General features: G+C 40.6%; 1 protein-coding gene across 2 annotated transcripts in view; it reads left to right on the top strand.

The window, feature by feature from the left end:
• The first annotated feature begins 2,037 nt into the window (after positions 1 to 2,037).
• Positions 2,038 to 22,678, top strand: part of LOC122806802 (protein SSUH2 homolog) — a 600,540-nt gene continuing 579,899 nt past the window's right edge. The window contains exon 1 of one of the 2 annotated variants that reach the window (XM_044077522.1): positions 2,038 to 2,059. In XM_044077522.1, coding sequence (XP_043933457.1) covers positions 2,053 to 2,059 — 7 coding nt within the window. In that variant the 5' untranslated portion in view covers positions 2,038 to 2,052. Of the gene's footprint in view, positions 2,060 to 5,833; positions 6,209 to 22,678 lie in introns of those variants that run through there. The other variant, XM_044077521.1, reaches the window with a different exon arrangement.

Here is a 22,678-nt window from a genome sequence, read left to right as displayed (position 1 = left end):
GCTTTTATTTATATACATACTATATGAGACACTTCCTGCCATATTCTCCAGTGTATGCAGTACATGCCTTGAACAATACAGGTTTTATACAAGCAATTAATTTACTACTACTTTTAGTTTTATTTCCTATGACAGTAAATGCATGAGTATTACTGATCTGCCTCATGTTGCAACCTCTCCAGGTGACTGACGAGTGCCTCCTGATTCATGGCCCACTCCATTGCAGCTGTGGGGGACATAAGAGGAATATTTAGCCATACCTATCAATGATATAGCTGAGCTGGCAATTATTGCACACATAGTGGGGTGATACACACAACTGGAACATCCCCTGCCACTCTAGCCCCTTGGATCCACTGGTCCAAGAGGTCCCCCTTACGCTGCTTCAAGTTGGCATAGTGATGCCTGACCTGCTCACCAGTTTGGGGTATGCCAGTGGCATTGGTGAGGTCAAGGGTGAGATGGTCCGAGACCTCTGCCTTATATTGGGAGCCCTGGTACTGGGCCTGCAGCAGTCTCTGATCATGGTCTTTGAGAAGGAGTCCTGCCATGACTCTGGACTCCTGGATGTACCAGCGCTGCACCCGAAAGTGCACACCTTCTCCCCTTACTGCCATTGTGCCTGCAAGGGGGAGCTACAACCAGTTATGAGATGTATTCCCAGCTCTTGGGTTTAAGTAGGGCTGATTTCCCGCACTTTTCCATGATTGGCCGGTTTTGAAAAGGCTAGGCTATGGGCAAACCTGCTCACCTAGGGTTGGCATTGTTTAAAGGGGTAATACACTGGGCACATTGAGTTAGCTGGCCTACACATTGCTTACACCTCCTAAGCTGGCCTGTGCAATGCTTAGCGTTGCTTACATTAGACTTTGCATTATAATTCCTTTTTGGCATTGAGTTATTCATTACACCTTATATGTATGCCTGATATCCATGATTCATGTGTACATACACTATATAGGGTCCTTGTGTTTTATTGGGGACTTCAATGCTCTATTACAATTACACCTGACTTCTGGGCTTACTGCTTTACTCCACTTCACATATTTAAATTATGTAGTGGGTTAAGGCGCATATGTCTGTATAATGATTCCTTTCACTAGTTCAGTTTGGTTTTACTATAGTGAAGACTTGTTTGCTGATACTTCATTGTCTATATTTCTGTGATGGCTTGGTGGTTAACAGCTGTAACTGTGGTGTATAGGGTCCTGGGTTCTAGACCTACATGGCTGTTAATTTTGTTGTTGGGCAGAACAAGGGCCGTTGGATACAAAAAAAAATACAGGTTTGTTCATTTTATTTGTGTTTACTTGCTGTTGTACACCAGGGGGGATGTTGGTGGGGATATGCAGTGACCGATGAGCAGTCTCGCTCATTTCTTGGGCCTTACATGCTCAGTGTAAGATTAGGAGCTCAGGCAGCGTGTCTCATTAATATGCATGGCACGCTGCTGTCCTGCTCCTAAATGGCTGCCTCCTTGCAGGACTAAGCTAGTCCTGCACAGAGGAATAGTAAATCTGGGGGATGGTTAACATAAATAGCTCACTCTTCACTTCTGCCCACTTATATATTGTAACAACCAGTTCTAAAACTGTATATGATGTGCACACTCCTTGAAACTATGTTAACTTTATGATGTATAACTATGCATCTTTGTTAATTTTAAAGCTTTGTATATCTATGCAAATTTGCATGCTATGTGTATTTGCTGTTATTTGTACTGTGGAGCTTTGCTTCCCGGCCTCCGCTGAAAATGGACATGTATCCAGTCGGACTCTTCCCGGTCAACAAATGTAAAATAAATTAAAATAAATAAATAAGAGTTACCCAGCTTGTTTATTAAGTGTACAAGATTGCTGTACTAGCTTTGTGTTGGTTTGACAGACATGTTACAAAATATCAAGATAAGACAACTTGCTGTGGTTGGGCCCCGTGGCCGCAGGGTTCGTTGGTGCCTAAAGCTGACTATTCTGAATGTGAGACAGAACTTTTTAATGTGGAACAATGAGGAACTGGACTTCTTAAGGCTCACAATGAGGCATATTCCTCATAATGAGAGGTAAGCGGCTTGGGATGCCATTTTTTTGTTTGTTTTTAACCAGGTTTGTCTTAAAGTATGGGTGTAATCAAGCAGTAAACTGACGAAAGTAGCATTTATTCATTACATTAGCTACTTAATCGCGTAACCCTAAAACGAACTATTGCGTTAACAAAGTGTTGCCCCAAAGAGTCAACGAGGTCTTAGGCTCGAAAATAACCCCCGTTTATTTGGCGATCACAAAATTTAACTATGCTGCTCCAGTCCCCAGATTGTCCCTGATTGTGGCTCAAAATGTAGCTCTGAACCTCCTATAACTGGATGTGTTTGAAAAACGGGTGGATTAGACGTAATAATGTCAATAGACGTAATAATGTCAATAGTTAATAGGTACACTATTCTTTTATTCTGGACGTGCGTGTTAATTAACACTCTCTTAGTCTTGTCACCATTTCATCTTAATAGTACCAATATTTTTAAAAAAATGTCCCTGATTGTTTTGGGCTGTAACCCTGGTTCCGGAGGCTGAGAGCACCATAGACGCTATAATTCAGACAATGTAAGGCACTTCCAGGAAGTTCCCCAACTGAGCCCTCTGCCCATCCCACATCAGATACTGGGAAGGAGCTGAACTATGTCTCTTTGTTTTGTAAGTAATTGGGCTGGGCAGATAAAATGTTCCCTGATTATAGAAGGACGGATTAGCCGAGTGATGACTGCGATGATGAGGGTGTGTTGCTAGTTGCGCAAATAACTGGAGCTGCGGTCGTCCTTAAATCGGAGAGTAGGAGTTCTAATCGCACTGGTTCACAATGGATGAAAAACACGAAACAGACGGTAAGCGCACATTTTACTCTACCCTCTAACTGGAAGGTCTCTGTAGAATTACTTTTACAACGCTTGTCCGCCAGCCTACATACAGAACCATCCGGGAACCCTCGGGAAGTGTACTTCGCCATGTTTACCGCCCACTGAGATAGTAGCACGTGCTTGTCACGCTCTGTACCAAATATTGAGTTAATAGGTATCTGGGGAGCCGGGCAAAACTCTACAAAGTAAAGGTAGTCAGCTCAAATCCAGTCCCTTCTATAATAAAGTAGGGATGTGCGGTACTTGTTTTCTAGTTCAAAGTTAACTATTTCTGGGAGGGAGGCGATGTAGGACTCGTATATCATGTTATTTACCTTAGGCTGATCAGTGATACAATATATAGGAAAGGTGTTTGCGTCATTGTTACCTTAAGATGCTAAGCATATAGCGAATGCATATGTTTGAAGGAAAATTGAAAAGTGAAGAGTCAACATACACGTTATGTTAATTATGGTGAACCAAATGAATACAGTTTCTTCTACACATTTTAAGTGTGCTTAAAGAGGTTCCTGATTTCACATACCAGTTTGCGTAAGGATTGTTTGTGTTGTGGTCTGGAGAGCTTTCTTGTGTAAGCTGGGGGGGGGTTCTTTTTTCTATTTGCCTTTTTTTGGGGGGGGTTCTTTTTTCTATTTGCCTTTTTGGGGCGGGGGGGGGGTTCTTTTTTCTATTTGCCTTTTTGGGGCGGGTCGGGAGGGTTAAATAATAACTTTGAATACTGTTGCGCAGTTTCAGGAATAATAAACACCGCAGTTTACTAAGGTATCAATCAACTATTCGTTTTCTCTTTTCCCCTTTGCAAGTGTTAGCAAGTTCTGTCAAAACGTCGGTTAATGTGCAAGTGCTCTTCTACATATGATCTTCATTATCATCTGAATTTGTATACTATTACTTAATTTTATTTCTATTATATAATACCACTTGTATTGACTGCATAGACCACAGTGGGTCTGGATGTACAGACAGGGATGCTCACTACAAGTATAGAACGCAAAGAACATTTTCAGTATAAACTTTGTAGGTCGTAGTTTGTAGTCCATCAAGGAGTACTTCAGAGCACTTTACTTGTTGCAATACTGAACTTCTGATTACCACAAAAAAAAAAAAAAAAAAAACGAGAGACTGGTATATTACACAGAAAACATTACTGTTTAGAAAACGGATAGTAGTTGACTCAATTTGTATGCAGCAAATCCAGTGTTAACACTCAGTCTTGGTGACTGCTAGTAAAATAGCAGCAATAAATAGTGCTAGGAAGTAAATGTGAGAAATTATAACTACTGTGTACAAAGCAATAAAAATGAGATTATATATTTCAGTTACAGCCTCAGTTCTGGAAACTGAGCATGGACTGCTGACATACTAAAAAAGAGGTAAACGTAAATGTGTATGTTCACTGTGGTAGTGCACTGATCACTACTGACCATTTTCAAGATTAGCCCAAGTGCAGTCTAAATGATTTAGCCCTAGTGGAATCTATGGACAGCAATATTTGTGGTTGTACTCAGACAATCTGGAAAACATTCCTGGATCAGTAGGGATCTGGATTATTCACAGGATAAAACCTTTCTTGTGTCCGTCTTGCTACTGCTGAGCTTTCTTGCCTCAGATATCTAGAACAAAATTTTGTTGTTGTCAGATTCTTAAAAAGTGGTGGACAGAGAGAACGAATAGAGTGCTGAACTGTGGGAGGTTGTCAGGCAGAGTCAGGATGATCTTTAAAGATCACAGATAGGATAACCTGAAACAAGCAGGCAGATACGGTGCCATCCGGCTGAGGAGACAGCTAACTGCTATTTAGTTAAATAGCATAGTTACCCTCACTGTAAGAAGTGAAATCTGTTTCCAGTGACACCAACTCATGCTGCCTCCTATTTCGGCATTCCTCCAGTCTGCTACCATCAAACAGGTCATTACTTTCTGCAGCAGCGCACACCGTATGTAACTGCACACTCTGTGAACCAGTGCTTTCCCATTTCGCTCCTCAAGCTCCTTAATACCACTTTATGCCCCTTCCTTTTCCTTCCTTCCTTCTCACTAGGATCCCCATCTCTTCATGCTCCCTTTTTTCCCATCCTACTCAGCTTGCACGTGTTCAGGGCACACTTTGTGGAGTCTGCATGTCCTCCCTGTGTTCGCATGGGTTTTTATGGGTATTCCAGTTTCCTTGTAGGTGGCCTGGAGACTCTAAATTACTAATAGATGTGAGTATGCAGTGTGGAAGAACAGCCATGGCAGTACTAGCCACCCAGCAATATGAACCTTGGTTCTAAAGTGTCATTGTTGAAGTGACACCCCAACCCCCCATGCAGTGGGAATGAGTGGTTGTGGATGGATAGGTGTGTGTGTGTGTGTGTGTGTGTGTATGTATGTATGTATCTGTGCATAATGGAATACATGCATTTAGGCGAACTGATGTTGTTCGATGTCCTAAATGTCGAAGGGAGTGACCCTCACAATGAGGCATATTCCTCATAATGAGAGGTAAGCGGCTTGGGATGCCATTTTTTTGTTTGTTTTTAACCAGGTTTGTCTTAAAGTATGGGTGTAATCAAGCAGTAAACTGACGAAAGTAGCATTTATTCATTACATTAGCTACTTAATCGCGTAACCCTAAAACGAACTATTGCGTTAACAAAGTGTTGCCCCAAAGAGTCAACGAGGTCTTAGGCTCGAAAATAACCCCCGTTTATTTGGCGATCACAAAATTTAACTATGCTGCTCCAGTCCCCAGATTGTCCCTGATTGTGGCTCAAAATGTAGCTCTGAACCTCCTATAACTGGATGTGTTTGAAAAACGGGTGGATTAGACGTAATAATGTCAATAGACGTAATAATGTCAATAGTTAATAGGTACACTATTCTTTTATTCTGGACGTGCGTGTTAATTAACACTCTCTTAGTCTTGTCACCATTTCATCTTAATAGTACCAATATTTTTAAAAAAATGTCCCTGATTGTTTTGGGCTGTAACCCTGGTTCCGGAGGCTGAGAGCACCATAGACGCTATAATTCAGACAATGTAAGGCACTTCCAGGAAGTTCCCCAACTGAGCCCTCTGCCCATCCCACATCAGATACTGGGAAGGAGCTGAACTATGTCTCTTTGTTTTGTAAGTAATTGGGCTGGGCAGATAAAATGTTCCCTGATTATAGAAGGACGGATTAGCCGAGTGATGACTGCGATGATGAGGGTGTGTTGCTAGTTGCGCAAATAACTGGAGCTGCGGTCGTCCTTAAATCGGAGAGTAGGAGTTCTAATCGCACTGGTTCACAATGGATGAAAAACACGAAACAGACGGTAAGCGCACATTTTACTCTACCCTCTAACTGGAAGGTCTCTGTAGAATTACTTTTACAACGCTTGTCCGCCAGCCTACATACAGAACCATCCGGGAACCCTCGGGAAGTGTACTTCGCCATGTTTACCGCCCACTGAGATAGTAGCACGTGCTTGTCACGCTCTGTACCAAATATTGAGTTAATAGGTATCTGGGGAGCCGGGCAAAACTCTACAAAGTAAAGGTAGTCAGCTCAAATCCAGTCCCTTCTATAATAAAGTAGGGATGTGCGGTACTTGTTTTCTAGTTCAAAGTTAACTATTTCTGGGAGGGAGGCGATGTAGGACTCGTATATCATGTTATTTACCTTAGGCTGATCAGTGATACAATATATAGGAAAGGTGTTTGCGTCATTGTTACCTTAAGATGCTAAGCATATAGCGAATGCATATGTTTGAAGGAAAATTGAAAAGTGAAGAGTCAACATACACGTTATGTTAATTATGGTGAACCAAATGAATACAGTTTCTTCTACACATTTTAAGTGTGCTTAAAGAGGTTCCTGATTTCACATACCAGTTTGCGTAAGGATTGTTTGTGTTGTGGTCTGGAGAGCTTTCTTGTGTAAGCTGGGGGGGGGTTCTTTTTTCTATTTGCCTTTTTGGGGGTTCTTTTTCTATTTGCCTTTTGGGGCGGGGGTTCTTTTTCTATTTGCCTTTTGGGGCGGGTCGGAGGGTTAAATAATAACTTTGAATACTGTTGCGCAGTTTCAGGAATAATAAACACCGCAGTTTACTAAGGTATCAATCAACTATTCGTTTTCTTTTCCCTTTGCAAGTGTTAGCAAGTTCTGTCAAAACGTCGGTTAATGTGCAAGTGCTCTTCTACATATGATCTTCATTATCATCTGAATTTGTATACTATTACTTAATTTTATTTCTATTATATAATACCACTTGTATTGACTGCATAGACCACAGTGGGTCTGGATGTACAGACAGGGATGCTCACTACAAGTATAGAACGCAAAGAACATTTTCAGTATAAACTTTGTAGGTCGTAGTTTGTAGTCCATCAAGGAGTACTTCAGAGCACTTTACTTGTTGCAATACTGAACTTCTGATTACCACAAAAAAAAAAAAAAAAAAAAAAACGAGTGACTGGTATATTACACAGAAAACATTACTGTTTAGAAAACGGATAGTAGTTGACTCAATTTGTATGCAGCAAATCCAGTGTTAACACTCAGTCTTGGTGACTGCTAGTAAAATAGCAGCAATAAATAGTGCTAGGAAGTAAATGTGAGAAATTATAACTACTGTGTACAAAGCAATAAAAATGAGATTATATATTTCAGTTACAGCCTCAGTTCTGGAAACTGAGCATGGACTGCTGACATACTAAAAAGAGGTAAACGTAAATGTGTATGTTCACTGTGGTAGTGCACTGATCACTACTGACCATTTTCAAGATTAGCCCAAGTGCAGTCTAAATGATTTAGCCCTAGTGGAATCTATGGACAGCAATATTTGTGGTTGTACTCAGACAATCTGGAAAACATTCCTGGATCAGTAGGGATCTGGATTATTCACAGGATAAAACCTTTCTTGTGTCCGTCTTGCTACTGCTGAGCTTTCTTGCCTCAGATATCTAGAACAAAATTTTGTTGTTGTCAGATTCTTAAAAAGTGGTGGACAGAGAGAACGAATAGAGTGCTGAACTGTGGGAGGTTGTCAGGCAGAGTCAGGATGATCTTTAAAGATCACAGATAGGATAACCTGAAACAAGCAGGCAGATACGGTGCCATCCGGCTGAGGAGACAGCTAACTGCTATTTAGTTAAATAGCATAGTTACCCTCACTGTAAGAAGTGAAATCTGTTTCCAGTGACACCAACTCATGCTGCCTCCTATCTCGGCATTCCTCCAGTCTGCTACCATCAAACAGGTCATTACTTTCTGCAGCAGCGCACACCGTATGTAACTGCACACTCTGTGAACCAGTGCTTTCCCATTTCGCTCCTCAAGCTCCTTAATACCACTTTATGCCCCTTCCTTTTCCTTCCTTCCTTCTCACTAGGATCCCCATCTCTTCATGCTCCCTTTTTTCCCATCCTACTCAGCTTGCACGTGTTCAGGGCACACTTTGTGGAGTCTGCATGTCCTCCCTGTGTTCGCATGGGTTTTTATGGGTATTCCAGTTTCCTTGTAGGTGGCCTGGAGACTCTAAATTACTAATAGATGTGAGTATGCAGTGTGGAAGAACAGCCATGGCAGTACTAGCCACCCAGCAATATGAACCTTGGTTCTAAAGTGTCATTGTTGAAGTGACACCCCAACCCCCATGCAGTGGGAATGAGTGGTTGTGGATGGATAGGTGTGTGTGTGTGTGTGTGTGTGTGTGTGTGTGTGTGTGTGTGTGTATGTATGTATGTATGTGTGCATAATGGAATACATGCATTTAGGCGAACTGATGTTGTTCGATGTCCTAAATGTCGAAGGGAGTGACCCTAGTTTGCAGAAAGTCGAATTTTCTGATGCCGAACCCAGAAATACCGAACTCTGGCCAGGCTAATATTCCCCCCTCTCAACCCATGGTAGCACTTGTTGTGGTGGTTGTGCGACCAGAAATGTCGAATTCGGCATTATGCATGACATTCTGAGCATTCGCTACTGTGAGTTTCGACATTTCAGTTCAGAGTATGTAACCGTCAGAGATGTTGTCTTTGACCATATGCATATATTCTGTGCATAATATATAGGTGCATGATGATTCATTGAACAGTGGTGTACTGAAAGTAAGATGCTGAATGCAAAATCCTGAAATGCCAAAACTGAAACTAGAATGCTGAACTCAAAATATCTACTGATAGCATACATGTACTACACATGTGCACTGTACCAGAACAGACAGTTACCAAACCCTATCAGTCCAGTGTTGTGGATCATGTGGGGGGATAGCAATGAGTCCAGCTCTCTACATATAAAAGGGATCAAGTGATTAGTGTTTAACATTTCAGCAGTGTACATTCAAGATATTGTTTCTATTTTATATGTTTGCATTACACATGTGTAGTATAAATATTTATGACATATATGGAAAATACACACACACACACATAGGTTCATAGGTTGGTACTGGGCTATCTGCCTGAAGGCATATATTAGCCCAGCCACATTGTGCAGTATTCACCGCCCCTTTAGTAGTTTCCTAGACCCTTGTACTAGCAGCTAGTACCCTTGGCCCCTATCTAGTAGTGCTCTTGGTGTGATTCCCGGTGTGAACTTTCTGTTACCCATCCACTCATCAAGGTTCCTCTTGAAGAGTGATAGTGAGGGGCTCCGGGACCCTGTTCCATAGTAAGGGAAGTCTCTGCGAAGGGAATCTATCCCTCCAGCATGTTTTATTCATTGTTGTGTTGAGGTTTATATCCCTAGAGCGTGTAACTCGTGTAGATTTGGTTTTGCTAAGATGGAGCATGTTCAACAATTCTGGGTTGGACATGGCTCTCTACGTTAGACAGATCGCCTCTGAGAAAGCGGTATGCAACAGAGAACAGTCTTAGCACACATAACATACACACACACGTGGATGCGTGCATACATGCAGGCACACCCGAGCATATTTGTACAATATATAAATGTACACTTTATGACATGTGTAATGTGATCTTTCTAGAAGACTACCTGTTTCCTTTTTAACAGAACATGTTCCTTGTGGTTAGGTGCCATTTTTGAACCCAATATGCTGTCCATGCAGGCATTTATTACTGGATTCTGAGACAAGAAGTAACAGAAAATGTAATGAATGTTGCAACTTACACTTTGTGTTTTTCCTGTGTTGCATTTAATTTAGTGTGTTTGCTTTGTTTCACCTAAACCACTGCAGGTGAAGGGTTTGTTTTGGAAATAAATATTCTGTAGTGGCTTCACCAAACTGGTGACCTTTCTCAAGTGTTTTTTTTTTTTTTTTTTTTAGTTGCATTTGTTTCAGGTCAGCTACCATAGTGGAATCTTCTTATTGTATTTAAAAGACATCTAGTGTGTTTAGAAACCATTTGCTTTTTTTCAAGATTGCTGCTGTGAGTTTGAGTAGATGTAATGCATTCGGTGTTCAGTCATAAGGATACTGTGTATGACAACTTTCAGAGCTCAGTCAGATAGATGCTGAGAGGTGTAGTGCAGTGTTCACTGTGCAGTGGTTAGGATAGTGGGAGGTGTAACACAGTTTCAGCAGACCGGCAGCTGGGTACTGGCAAGTGTAACACAGCATTCATTGCACAGCCACAGGTATACTGGTAGGTGTGATACATCATTCAATGTGCTATCATAAGGATAATGCTAGATGTAATACAGCACTCAGTAAGCCATCCAAGGGATATGGGTAGGTATAACATGGTGTTCAGAGATACTGGGAGGTGTAACACAGCATTCAATGTGCTATCAGATTCTGGTAGGTGTAGCACAATGTCCACTGAGCCATTGTATTACTCATGGGGTGCCCCAAACGTTGTCACAAAGTCATTGGGTTACTAGTGGGATACCACAAAAGTCAATGTTCATTCAGAAAGTTGCTTGCGAGGTGTCTTAGAATTAAGTCCTGAATTTGTTTTCTGAGGTTTTCATATGTGTCATTTTAAAATGTCTGGAGAGAAAATGCATATTTCTGAAGTATACAGAGATCACTGACAGTGGGTTTACATGTGGTATATTTAAGTAGAATGAAAGAAAACGACTTGGCAAGGCTGGGGGAATTGTCAGATGTGTGTCAACTTAATTTCACTGGAAAAAAATGCACAGCAGTGTATAGACAATGGAAACTCTAGCTAAGAGCTTAAACTAGATTGGAAGTCTGCAGCAACAGAAGTTTTTACATTTGAGGATGATCATATGAAATGAGTGTAATGATAACTGAATAAAATATGAAAGCAATATAAAGGAGCTGTGAGATACTGAAATCCAAAGGAAAAGTATTAGCAGTAGCAAAAGGAATGGAGATGACTCAGAAAATGGCAGTAAAAGAGCACAGATGCTGTACCTGTAGCTGCATAAAGATAAAAGTTCTGCTTGAATCATATATTCGTAAACTGGTTTTAGTGGAATCCCTGGTTGTTACCTAGATTTCATCCACTCGGTGTAGATTGACAGTTTAGGGCTGACGAGTTTACAGGAGCTGCTGTAGGACTGGTGTGCTCTTTCTGATCTCTGGAGTGAAGCCATATGAAACTGTATATTACTCAATTGCGATGTACTTTTAACTGTTTTTTAGCCTTTTTAACTGTTTTGCTGTTTCACTGTTTCAACTGTTTGCTGTTTTAGACTGTTTTTCCTGCACTTTGTATTTTCTAGTCCTTGTGTATTTTAATGCATAGGCTAGATTCAGATCTGCTGAATCTAGACTGTTTGGCATTATCTGTCCCTAAGGCAAAGCATATCTAAATCAAATGTTTTGGCCACAGACGACTCTATAGTGAGACACACAGATGTCCCACTCACTAGGCTGGATAAGGAGAAGGTTACAGTCAACTGTCTTTTGGGTGCCAGGATCCACCAGATCATACATGCACTCAAGTCTCTCCACAACAAGTACTGTAATGACTCTGTCATAGTTCATATTGGTGTGAATGACTTGAGACGTATCTCACTGGACTATATGTAGAGAGTCATGACTGAGCTCTCTGAATATGTGTCTTTTTAGGCAGGTATGTCCCTATCCTTGATCAGCATACTACATTCATCTTAAGATGATATCACAATATAAACAAAAAATGATTGACTTCAACAATTGGATTTGTTTCTGGTGTCATTCTAAGGGGTTCCAGTACCTGTCAGCCTGGGATGACATGGTAGATAGACCATGCTGCTTTGCCAGAGATGGTCTTCATCTGTCACCTCTGGAATTTTGGTTACTGGCTAAGACTGTTGCCTCCCACATAGTGCCACCTCTGGAATTTCGGTTACTGGCTAAGACTGTTGCCTCCCACATAGTGCCTTTTAGGCAATGTCACAACAACAAATTTCCCAACATAAAAATATCTTCAAAAAGCAACCTCAAGGTTATGCTGCTAAATGCAAGGAGTCTAAACCTAAAACTGCACTCACTGGAAACAGCCCACACCTTAGAACATGCTGACATCTGTGTAGTCACAGAGACTTTGTTTAAGGCTGTGGAAAGCACCCTGGCCAAACCGGGTTATAATGCCTACCACACACTCAGAACACAAACTGAAAGTGCGAAAACTAAAGGAGGCGTAATATCAATATTCATCAAAGATAAATACACCTCTAGATTTGTTAAACAAAATGATTCCCTTGAACTAATCCAGGCCCAACTGACTGTAGGTAAGACCCCTCTCCAAGTTATTGCCAGTTATAAGACCCCCTCCATGAACCACGGTACCCACAGTAGCTTAAGATATAATCAAACACCCTCGTTTTTGGTGACTTTAACTAACCATCCATAGATTGGGTAAATGTATACGTGTACTAACACACTTGCCCAAAGGTTCTTAGACTTCTTCAACTCCAATTCCCTGGATCAGTTGGTTTGACACTCCCACAAGGGGCCCAGACATTCGTCGTTGCACCACCCCATGTGTGCAGACCTCCCTAGTGAGGTCTGATCATAAATCAGTCTCATTAGAACAATATTATCTGACCCTCCCCCATTAGCATCAAATAGACTAGAAAACTTCAAAGACAATTACAACCTAATATATATATATTCATAGGTTCATAGGTGTGTACTAGGCTAATGGCCCTGGAGCCTTTACAAGCCTAACCCACAGGATTACCCTGGCATCATGCCACCTGACCTTAGTTCCCAGTGCCTCTGTTGAGTAGAGCCACTGGAGTGATCCCCGGGGTGAATTTTCTATTTCCCATCCACTCATCAAGATTTCTCTTGAAGAGGGCCAGTGAGGTGCTCTGCTTGACATGTATGGGAAGTCTAATCCATAGCATGGGTAGTCTCTGGGTTATGAACCCGTCCCTCTAGCATGTTCTGTTGTTTGTGGTAATGAGGTTGAGGTCTCTGGAGCGTGTGGTGCGGAGTGATTGGGATTTCTTTAGATGTAGCATTTCTAACAGAGCTGGGTCAGACATGGCTTTGTAAGTCAAGCAGAGATCGCCTCTAAGTAGGCGATATGAGACAGAAAATAGTTGTAGTTTTTTTTAGTCTGTCCATATAGAACAAATGTTTAATGCCTAGGATCCTCTTTGTCAGGTATTTTTGCAGCCTCTCCAGTTTTTGCAGGTGTTTAGTGAGGTACATGCCAAATGGGGCATTGTACTCAATGATTGGCCTAATGAGGGAAGAGTAGAGGGAGACAATGACCTCATTCTTCCTGGATGCAAAACCCTTGGTGATGAGATGTGCCAAACAGGACTTTCTGACCACAGTGGCAATGTGGTGGTCAAAAGAGTGGTTGCTGTTAACCTGTGTTCCCAGATCTCTTATAACACCTTCTGTGTTCAGTGGGCTACCATCAATGTAGTATTTCATGGGAACCAGGTTTTTTCCAAAAGGGATGACAACACATTTTTTGGCATTGAGCTTAAGGCCGTGGTTCTGACACCAGTTGGTTCAGTGAGGCCTTTCTGTAGGAGGTCAACATCACTAGGGGAGTTAATAATGGCTCCCAACTTGCAATCGTCTGTGAACTTTGTCAGCCCCTTCATGTTGGCTTGAACATCAGAGAAGTAGATACCAAACAGGAGAGGACCCAGGACTGAACCCTGTGGGACTCCACTCATGACTGGTCGGCAGTCTGACTTGGAGTCAGCTACTTTCACACTGTGGGTTCTACCTGTGAGCCAGTTTGCAACCCACCTAGTGATATAGGGGTTGATCCCTAGCTTAGTGAGTTTTTCTATGATTCCTGAGTGGGGAATGGTATCAAAGGCCTTGGCCAGATCAAGGTAGGCTGTATGAACCACCTTGCCTTCATCCACAGCTCTGGTGACTGACTCAGAGAAGTTGACCAAGTTGAACAGGCATGATCTACCCTTCACAAAACCAAACTGTGTGGGATGCAGAGTTTGGAGATTCCCTATATCCTTGTTTATTAGGTCTTGTGATGGCATTAATAGTTTCATAGCCCCTTGCCCTCACTAATGGCATGGACACCTATACTGGCATTTACACCAATGCCTTGTATAAGCATCTGTATAAGTGTATTGACTCAGCCATACCTTATAGGATGAAAACAAGATCCTCAAGAAAGAACAAGCCTGCTTGGTGGGCATCCACCATTAAAAGGTTATATAATAAGTGAAAGACATTTCTGTCCAAGAGCAGGAAGGAGCAGTCTCTGAATTGGAAGCATTCCCTCCTCAGCTTAAACAAGCAAACAAGACACATTGTAAGGCATTTTAAAGGTAACTATGAATCCAAATTAACCTCCTTTGCTAAGGATAACCATAAGGCCTTTTTTAGCTATGTCAGATACCTTAAAGGAAAAACCTAGATCTGCACAGAATTGTTTGTTAATGGCACCACATATACTGAACCTGCAGAAGTAGCCAATCTGCTAGCTGACAGGTTCAGTGAAAACTTCTCCTACTGATCCCTGCCACATATCCCCTAATGCATCCCTACCACCTTCCCTCCACCTAGTATTTCCAAGGCGCAGGTTGTAAATGCTCCATTCAAAGCCAAAAACACAGCCTCTGGGGGACCTGATAATAACCTAGGCTGTGTTCTAAATGGATTAAAACAGGAACTAGCTGCACCACTGGGTACTCTCTCTTTAGCCATAATCAAAGCAGTGGTTTTGTACTTGCTGAGTGGAAAACTGCAACCATTGTCCCATTATATAAAGGATGTGCCTCAACAGACCTTTGGAACTATAGACCCATTAGCCTGACCAGCCTAATCTACAAGGCTATGTAAAGAATAATCATAGACCTTATCAACAAAGACATGGGAGATCTCCAAATGCTCAACCTGATTCAATTTGGCTTCATTAAAGGGAGATCTTGCCTCTTGAACCTGGTGGACTTCTTTGAGACAGTCACCAAAGTCCTGGACTAAGGTAAATCCATGCACAAGGCGTACCTGGACCTGGCCAAGGCCTTTGACACTATTCCCGACTCAGGCATCATTGATAAACTCTCCCAGTGGAGAGCAACCCATATATTGTCAGGGGGGTTGCAAACTGGCTCACTGATAGAATGCACACAGTCAAAATATCTGACTCTACCTCCACCAGCAGACCCATAACCAGTGGTGTTCCACAGGGATCAGTGCTGGGGCCCCTATTATTTGGAATCTACTTTTCAGATGTATAGGCTAAAACAAAAGGCCTATGGCTGACAAATTTGCTGATGATTGCAAACTGGGTGCAGTCATAGAGTCCCCAAACAATGTTAACATCCTACAAGATGGACTTCCACAGACAAACAACTGGTGCCAAAGTCATGGGCTAAAACTTAATGCAAAAAAAAATGCATTATCACTCACTTTGGCAAGGCAATATCCCTGCAGATTACCACATTAATAACAGCACTCTAAGCAGCACTCTAAGCATGCAATCAGTAGTGAGAAATTTGGGCACACAGGTTGACAGCAACCTTTCCTTTGACCACCACATCTCCACAGTGGTAAGAAAGGGGCTTTCTACATCACCCACTTCATAAGTAAGGGCATTGCTTTTAGAAAAAAAGATGTTATAACTCCCCCTGTACTCCTCAGTCATCTGGCCAATAATAGAATATAATGCTACATTTGGTATGTACCTTACCATGCACCTACAGCAACTGTAAAAATCTTAAAGGTTTCTTACAAAGAAAATTCAGGGTCTTCAGCATATGTCATATGTTGACAGGCTGAAATTACTGTCACTAAAACTCTGTGTCTTAGACCTCTGCCTTGCATATAATGCAGTCTCAGATCCTCCTGTTATGAAAGTGCTGAACATTCGTAAATCAAATGGTATAAGATGCACTTGCTCTAGGGAACTCAACCTAGTATGTGACATTAACAGGACTTGCTGTAGAGACAGATATGTCTCGGAGGTTACCTCTCCTCTGAATAAACTTCCAGTCCAGGTGAAGCAGAGCCCCTCGCTGACCCTATTTAAGCATAATTTGGATGATTGGATGGGAAACCGCAAATTCACCCAGCAGTTTCATATGTGTCCCTCTTGGACAGGGGCAGTAGTTGTTGACTTAGTTCCGCTTAATACCTTGATATTCTTGTGAACAGTAGTTGTACTTGGCTAAGCTTATAAGGGCCCTAGGGCCATTACCTTAGTAACCTCCTATGATCCAAAGTGCCAACATGTTTCACTGCAAAAAGGTGCAACAGTTATCGGTGCTTTATTATGCTTACTTATTAAATTGCTGGAATTGTCTGACATCACAGAGAACACACCAAATGGTAGCACAGAGAAGTATGTGTCAAAACAAATAATCATTTGGGAAGATAAAGACTTACTTACTCTTTGAGGATGAATGAATCCATTTTTCTGGCTTATGGTGGCTTTGTGTATCATATGGTTTCCATTTTGTGCCTACCCTAACAGGTGTAATCTGACCATAACTTGTTCTGCCCTGTGTGTTATGTGATCCTGTCAGTTTTCAGCATCTGTCACCCCCTCTCCACTTTGTGGTGACCTACAACGCACTTAAACTCTCATGTTGTTTTGAAATTTTCTTGTCCTGTTGTAAGCATTCATGACTTCTGTCATGATTAATTATGAGTTATAACTTCTTGTGAGCTATATAACTATAAAAGCTGAGTAATCATTATAATCATACAAGCACTTTTTAATATCAGCACTTGTCTGAAAACATTCTTGCGTAAAGTTCTGTAAGCCACTGTCTCTATCCTGATTTTTTCGTACTGCCTAAATTATTGTGTGGATTCCTCTCTTGCTGTGGCTTCTTACATGTGACATGTTTGAGTCAATGCAGCATTTCAATTTTATGTTTATGCTTAACAAAAACAGTAAAGGAAGTTCCCTGGTGTCTTGGCCAAATTTCCCCTAGTCAGTATGTCTACCATTTTGGTTGTCCTCTGAAAAGAGGTTGCTAGTCTAGTGAGACTAACACAGTCAATGTGTGAATAAATATATAAAATAAAATTAAGTAACCATGTTGTGGATAGAAAAACAAAGTAAAATTTTCCATCAGTCTCACTGACTAAACAGTATCAATATCTTAAATGCAATATGTAATGTTATTTAGCTCTCTTTCTGGTAATACACAAGAACACCTATTAAACTTGTATCACCAAGTATGAGTGAAGCATCTGAATTTGATGTATAACTGAAATGTGACACCTCTTTCAATGTAGGCAGTCAAGTCAGCGGAAAAAGAAACAGTAGATCAGATTTTTCCGACTGTATTGACCATTGAAGATTACTGACCAATAAAGATTAACCACTCAAAAAAATGCACTGGTATACTTCTGCATTCCACAATGCTCTGATGCATTTCTGTGCAGTGCTCCAGTGCATTTATACAATCATATAAAGCACTTGTATCTTCTGCAATGCTAGGATGCATTTCCACATTGTTCAATGCTCCACTGCATTTCCAAATTCTAAGAAGCTGTGGTGAGTCTCTACATTCTGCAATATCTACTGCATCAGGTACATTTCTACAATTACATATTCCTGTACAGTTTTGCATACTGCAATAGTCTTGTACTCATCTGCATTTAGAAATTCTGGAAGTACAACAGCAGTGCAGAAATGCACTCTCCTTACTACATGGAAAAAAAATCTATTTTAGTAATGATATAACACATAATTTACATTTATAGGTATACTGGTCCAAAGACCCTTCCAGGCATGACAATTTTGGTTAGTACATCCTATACAGCTGTGGCTAGGGAAATTGTACCCTGGGCAAGGCAGCCCCCCCCCCCAAATAAAATGAGTTGAAGTGAAAAAAAGTCATTAGCCATTGCCGAGGAACTACCCCGTTTCTGCATAGCTGTTCTTTCATATTTTTCCTACACTAAAAGTGTTGCAAAGGGCTATTCTGTGTCTTTCACAAGCTGTCTTCTAAATCATTTAAGTAAACGGAGCTAACATTGTGGCTACTTAAATGATTACTGGCACTTGCACCTATGGCCACTAACATGCATGGACTTAAAAACACCTATTCTATGGGGTCAGTCACTTTCCCCTGTATGTTGCACCTATGGCAGTGCTCTTCACCCCCACCATAACTATAGCTTTTGCAACCAGAGGGAATTTACAATAAACTAAGTACGCAATCAATTAATAGAGTTTGCAGTAAAAGTGATGCTACAAAATGCCACAGTACAGCAGATTCTGAAGGAATTTACAATTCCAATAATACAAAGAAACTTGCAAATCTGTAAAGTCTATGTGATTGTATGCACAAAATTAACCATTTCCTGATTACCATTTCACATTTGGAATCAAAATATAGTAGCAGCACAAGACTACATTTTATAAAAAGTGTAAAGCAGGCAGTGACTCTAAAATGACAACTGTTTTAGTTGTTGTTTTGAAAGAGAAGCAGTTTTGTGGGCGTAGAACTGCTCTTTTGACCCAATGCTGAGTAAGCAGTAAGGCATTTATGAACATGGGCAGGCCGTTTGTTCATGAATTAGCTGAGCTCTGAGTATAATGTTAGCTGCCTTTTTTTTGACCAGATATGAAGTGTGAGGATTCTCTATCGCTCTTGGTTTTGCTTTCTTTCTCGCTCGCCTATCTACTGTGTGGTAGATACATTTGCCATTTCATTTGAGTCATTGGTTAGGAAGTAGTGATATTTTGAAGAACATTTCTAAGTGCATTAGGGCTGCATACCTTTAGTTAGGGTTAAACATTTGTTTCTTTATCAGATGAGAATTTGCACATTAATAATTGTGGAAGTCTTTGCTGAAATGATAAAAGAACTGTAATTGTGTGCTATAATTACATGAGGATCATTGTGTCTGGAGTCTAGAGGGCATTGAAAAATGTTGCTTCACAACAATTCAGTTATTAAATACATGCAGTAGTTTGTGTCACAGCAGAATGCAGAGAAAAAATGTAAGCATGACAAAAGAAGAGCAATATGGCTACAACTGTGGTATGCCAGTCTTATGAAATTATAATAAAAAAGAAATTGTACTTTTTTGACATATTTGCTAGCACATAGGTCAATATGGACAGGACGCATATATTTTGTAATATACTTTTGAAATAAACTAACCTTTTACTTTTGTGTAATGGGAGTAGGGTAGTTGCACTTGCTTATTATGTCTAAATATTTATACACACGAGTCTGCAATGCAGGTACCATTGCATTACTATAAGCAAAACCAACTGTCTTCGTATAACAGACGAGATCACTTGGAATTTAACATTCAGAATTATAAATAGCACCTGTTTACCACTACTTAAAAACAAATTACACTTAAAAGAAACTCATGCACTCATTGGGGAACTGGGCAGTACACCCTTTGCACTTGTCCTAATGAAAAAAAAACTTCACTAAAATCATTCACTCCCATTTCTCATTAAAAATCAGGAATGCAAATAACAGAGCCCCATTCACAAAGCTTCTCAAAAATACTTTGCTGTAGTTAGTAATTATGCATGGTCTGGTTGCTTTGGCCTACCAGTGTATTTTGATTAAGCAGCTTATATACTGTAAATTTGGCCAGCCATGTCTACTCAGACCTAATAGAGTGAAACCTGTCTGACTGAGTCTAATGACCATCATAAATATATCAGTAGTGATTAAGAAATGTTATGTAGGGCTCTGCTGCTCTTGGTCGATAGCCTCATAAAACTGCAGTATTTTGTACAGTATTTACACAGTATATTAAGGGCAGATCACATAGACTTTACAGATTTGCAAGTTTCTTTGTATTATTGGAATTGTAAATTCCTTCAGAATCTGCTGTACTGTGGCATTTTGTAGCATCACTTTTACTGCAAACTCTATTAATTGATTGCACTTAGTTTATTGTAAATTCCTCTGGTTGCAAAAAGCTATAGTTATGATGGGGGTGAAGAGCATGACTGCCATAGGTGCAACATACAGGGGAAAGTGACTGACCCCATAGAATAGGTGTTTTTAAGTCCATGCATGTTAGTGGCCATAGGTGCAAGTGCCAGTAATCATTTAAGTAGCCACAATGTTAGCTCCGTTTACTTAAATGATTTAGAAGACAGCTTGTGAAAGACACAGAATAGCCCTTTGCAACACTTTTAGTGTAGGAAAAATTTGAAAGAACAGCTATGCAGAAACGGGGTAGTTCCTCGGCAATGGCTAATGACTTTTTTTCACTTCAACTCATTTTATTTGGGGGGGGGGCTGCCTTGCCCAGGGTACAATTTCCCTAGCCACAGCTGTATAGGATGTACTAACCAAAATTGTCATGCCTGGAAGGGTCTTTGGACCAGTATACCTATAAATGTAAATTATGTGTTATATCATTACTAAAATAGATTTTTTTTCCATGTAGTAAGGAGAGTGCATTTCTGCACTGCTGTTGTACTTCCAGAATTTCTAAATGCAGATGAGTACAAGACTATTGCAGTATGCAAAACTGTACAGGAATATGTAATTGTAGAAATGTACCTGATGCAGTAGATATTGCAGAATGTAGAGACTCACCACAGCTTCTTAGAATTTGGAAATGCAGTGGAGCATTGAACAATGTGGAAATGCATCCTAGCATTGCAGAAGATACAAGTGCTTTATATGATTGTATAAATGCACTGGAGCACTGCACAGAAATGCATCAGAGCATTGTGGAACGCAGAAGTATACCAGTGCATTTTTTTGAGTGGTTAATCTTTATTGGTCAGTAATCTTCATTGGTCAATACAGTCGGAAAAATCTGATCTACTGTTTCTTTTTCCGCTGACTTGACTGCCTACATTGAAAGAGGTGTCACATTTCAGTTATACATCAAATTCAGATGCTTCACTCATACTTGGTGATACAAGTTTAATAGGTGTTCTTGTGTATTACCAGAAAGAGAGCTAAATAACATTACATATTGCATTTAAGATATTGATACTGTTTAGTCAGTGAGACTGATGGAAAATTTTACTTTGTTTTTCTATCCACAACATGGTTACTTAATTTTATTTTATATATTTATTCACACATTGACTGTGTTAGTCTCACTAGACTAGCAACCTCTTTTCAGAGGACAACCAAAATGGTAGACATACTGACTAGGGGAAATTTGGCCAAGACACCAGGGAACTTCCTTTACTGTTTTTGTTAAGCACTGTGGAACCTTTTACATCATATTGAGCTACCACCAATTCAGACAGAAGGGGCCTTGTTTTAAAGTTTCATCTAAAGGGCAACCCACTTAAGAGTGCAATACCCCTCCACCTTTATGATATCTCCAATGTTATGGGTTAAGCAAACACTTCTCTAGACTGGAGGATAGTTTTCTGTGCTATTTTCTTGAGATACTGGGTTTCCTTTGTACCTTCTCTCATTTCTACTCTAAGATCCACCTACACAATACATGTATGCCCTTATGCACTCCAGAGGCCAGTGTATGTAACAGTAGTACATGGCCCTGTATTATTGAGTCTGGGGGGCTGCACCATAAATAACAAAGGCTGTTACAACATGTGGGGGTATCACGGGTGAGCTGCCGTAAGGTATCTGGATGTAAATTACCATACAATTCACTTATATTTAAATTATGTACATAAATTGGGTTAATGCAGGCCTACTGCCTCCTGCCATACAGACTGTTCTGTCTGTCAATGTGCTTGTGATGGTGTCAGTTATGCCTTGTTATGTAACAGTTACATCCCATTGTGTTAATACCACCTAGTGACTGTGTACAGAGTGTAGATAGAGGCTGATGAACTATACACCTGCATTACTTACTGCTGATTGTTTGGTATCCTGTGGCCCAGTCTGTCTTTACTCTTGTACTATTTGAAGGGCTTAACCAGGACAGCAACATTTGTAAATCTTTCCAGACTACTGTATTACTATAACTGTTTCACAGTTGCATTACTCTGTTTATATGGATTCAGTATCTGAACAGCTATATGACATGGCATATACAACTGTAATAGTATACAAAGAAAGGTTTTCCGTTTATGCAAACCTGTGTGTGGTGTTATATCCTATGACCTCTCTGTGGGTATATGTTCCAGGCAACAATTGTCATTTGTATGGGTAGCTCATACAGTGTTCAGTTGTTAAGGTGTTATCTGTAGGCAAAGTGGCTGTTCCATATTTTGTGCATCTTCTACATATGTATCTTACTATACATATCTCTGAGTGTGTATGTGTAGTCACATATATATCTATATAGATATGTATATCTGTATCTGCTGCATATATGTGTCTGTGTATATGCATCCTAGAGATGTTGATAGCTTCCACATTGTACAGTACCTATGATAGCTAGACTGTACTGCATGATATGTTACAGATACCAGCCTGACATCATACAGGTGGGATAGAGTACTGTTAACAACTAGTGCCCAGGTCATGTCAGGTCCTGGTTATGGAATCTGCAACACTTGGT

The sequence above is a fragment of the Protopterus annectens genome, chromosome 7.part0 (assembly GCF_019279795.1).
Source record: "Protopterus annectens isolate FY-2018-M chromosome 7.part0, PAN1.0, whole genome shotgun sequence".
Classification (NCBI taxonomy): Eukaryota; Metazoa; Chordata; order Ceratodontiformes; family Protopteridae; genus Protopterus; species Protopterus annectens.
The sequence above is the reverse complement of the archived record's forward strand: the minus strand, read 5'-3'. Positions and strand labels throughout refer to the sequence as shown.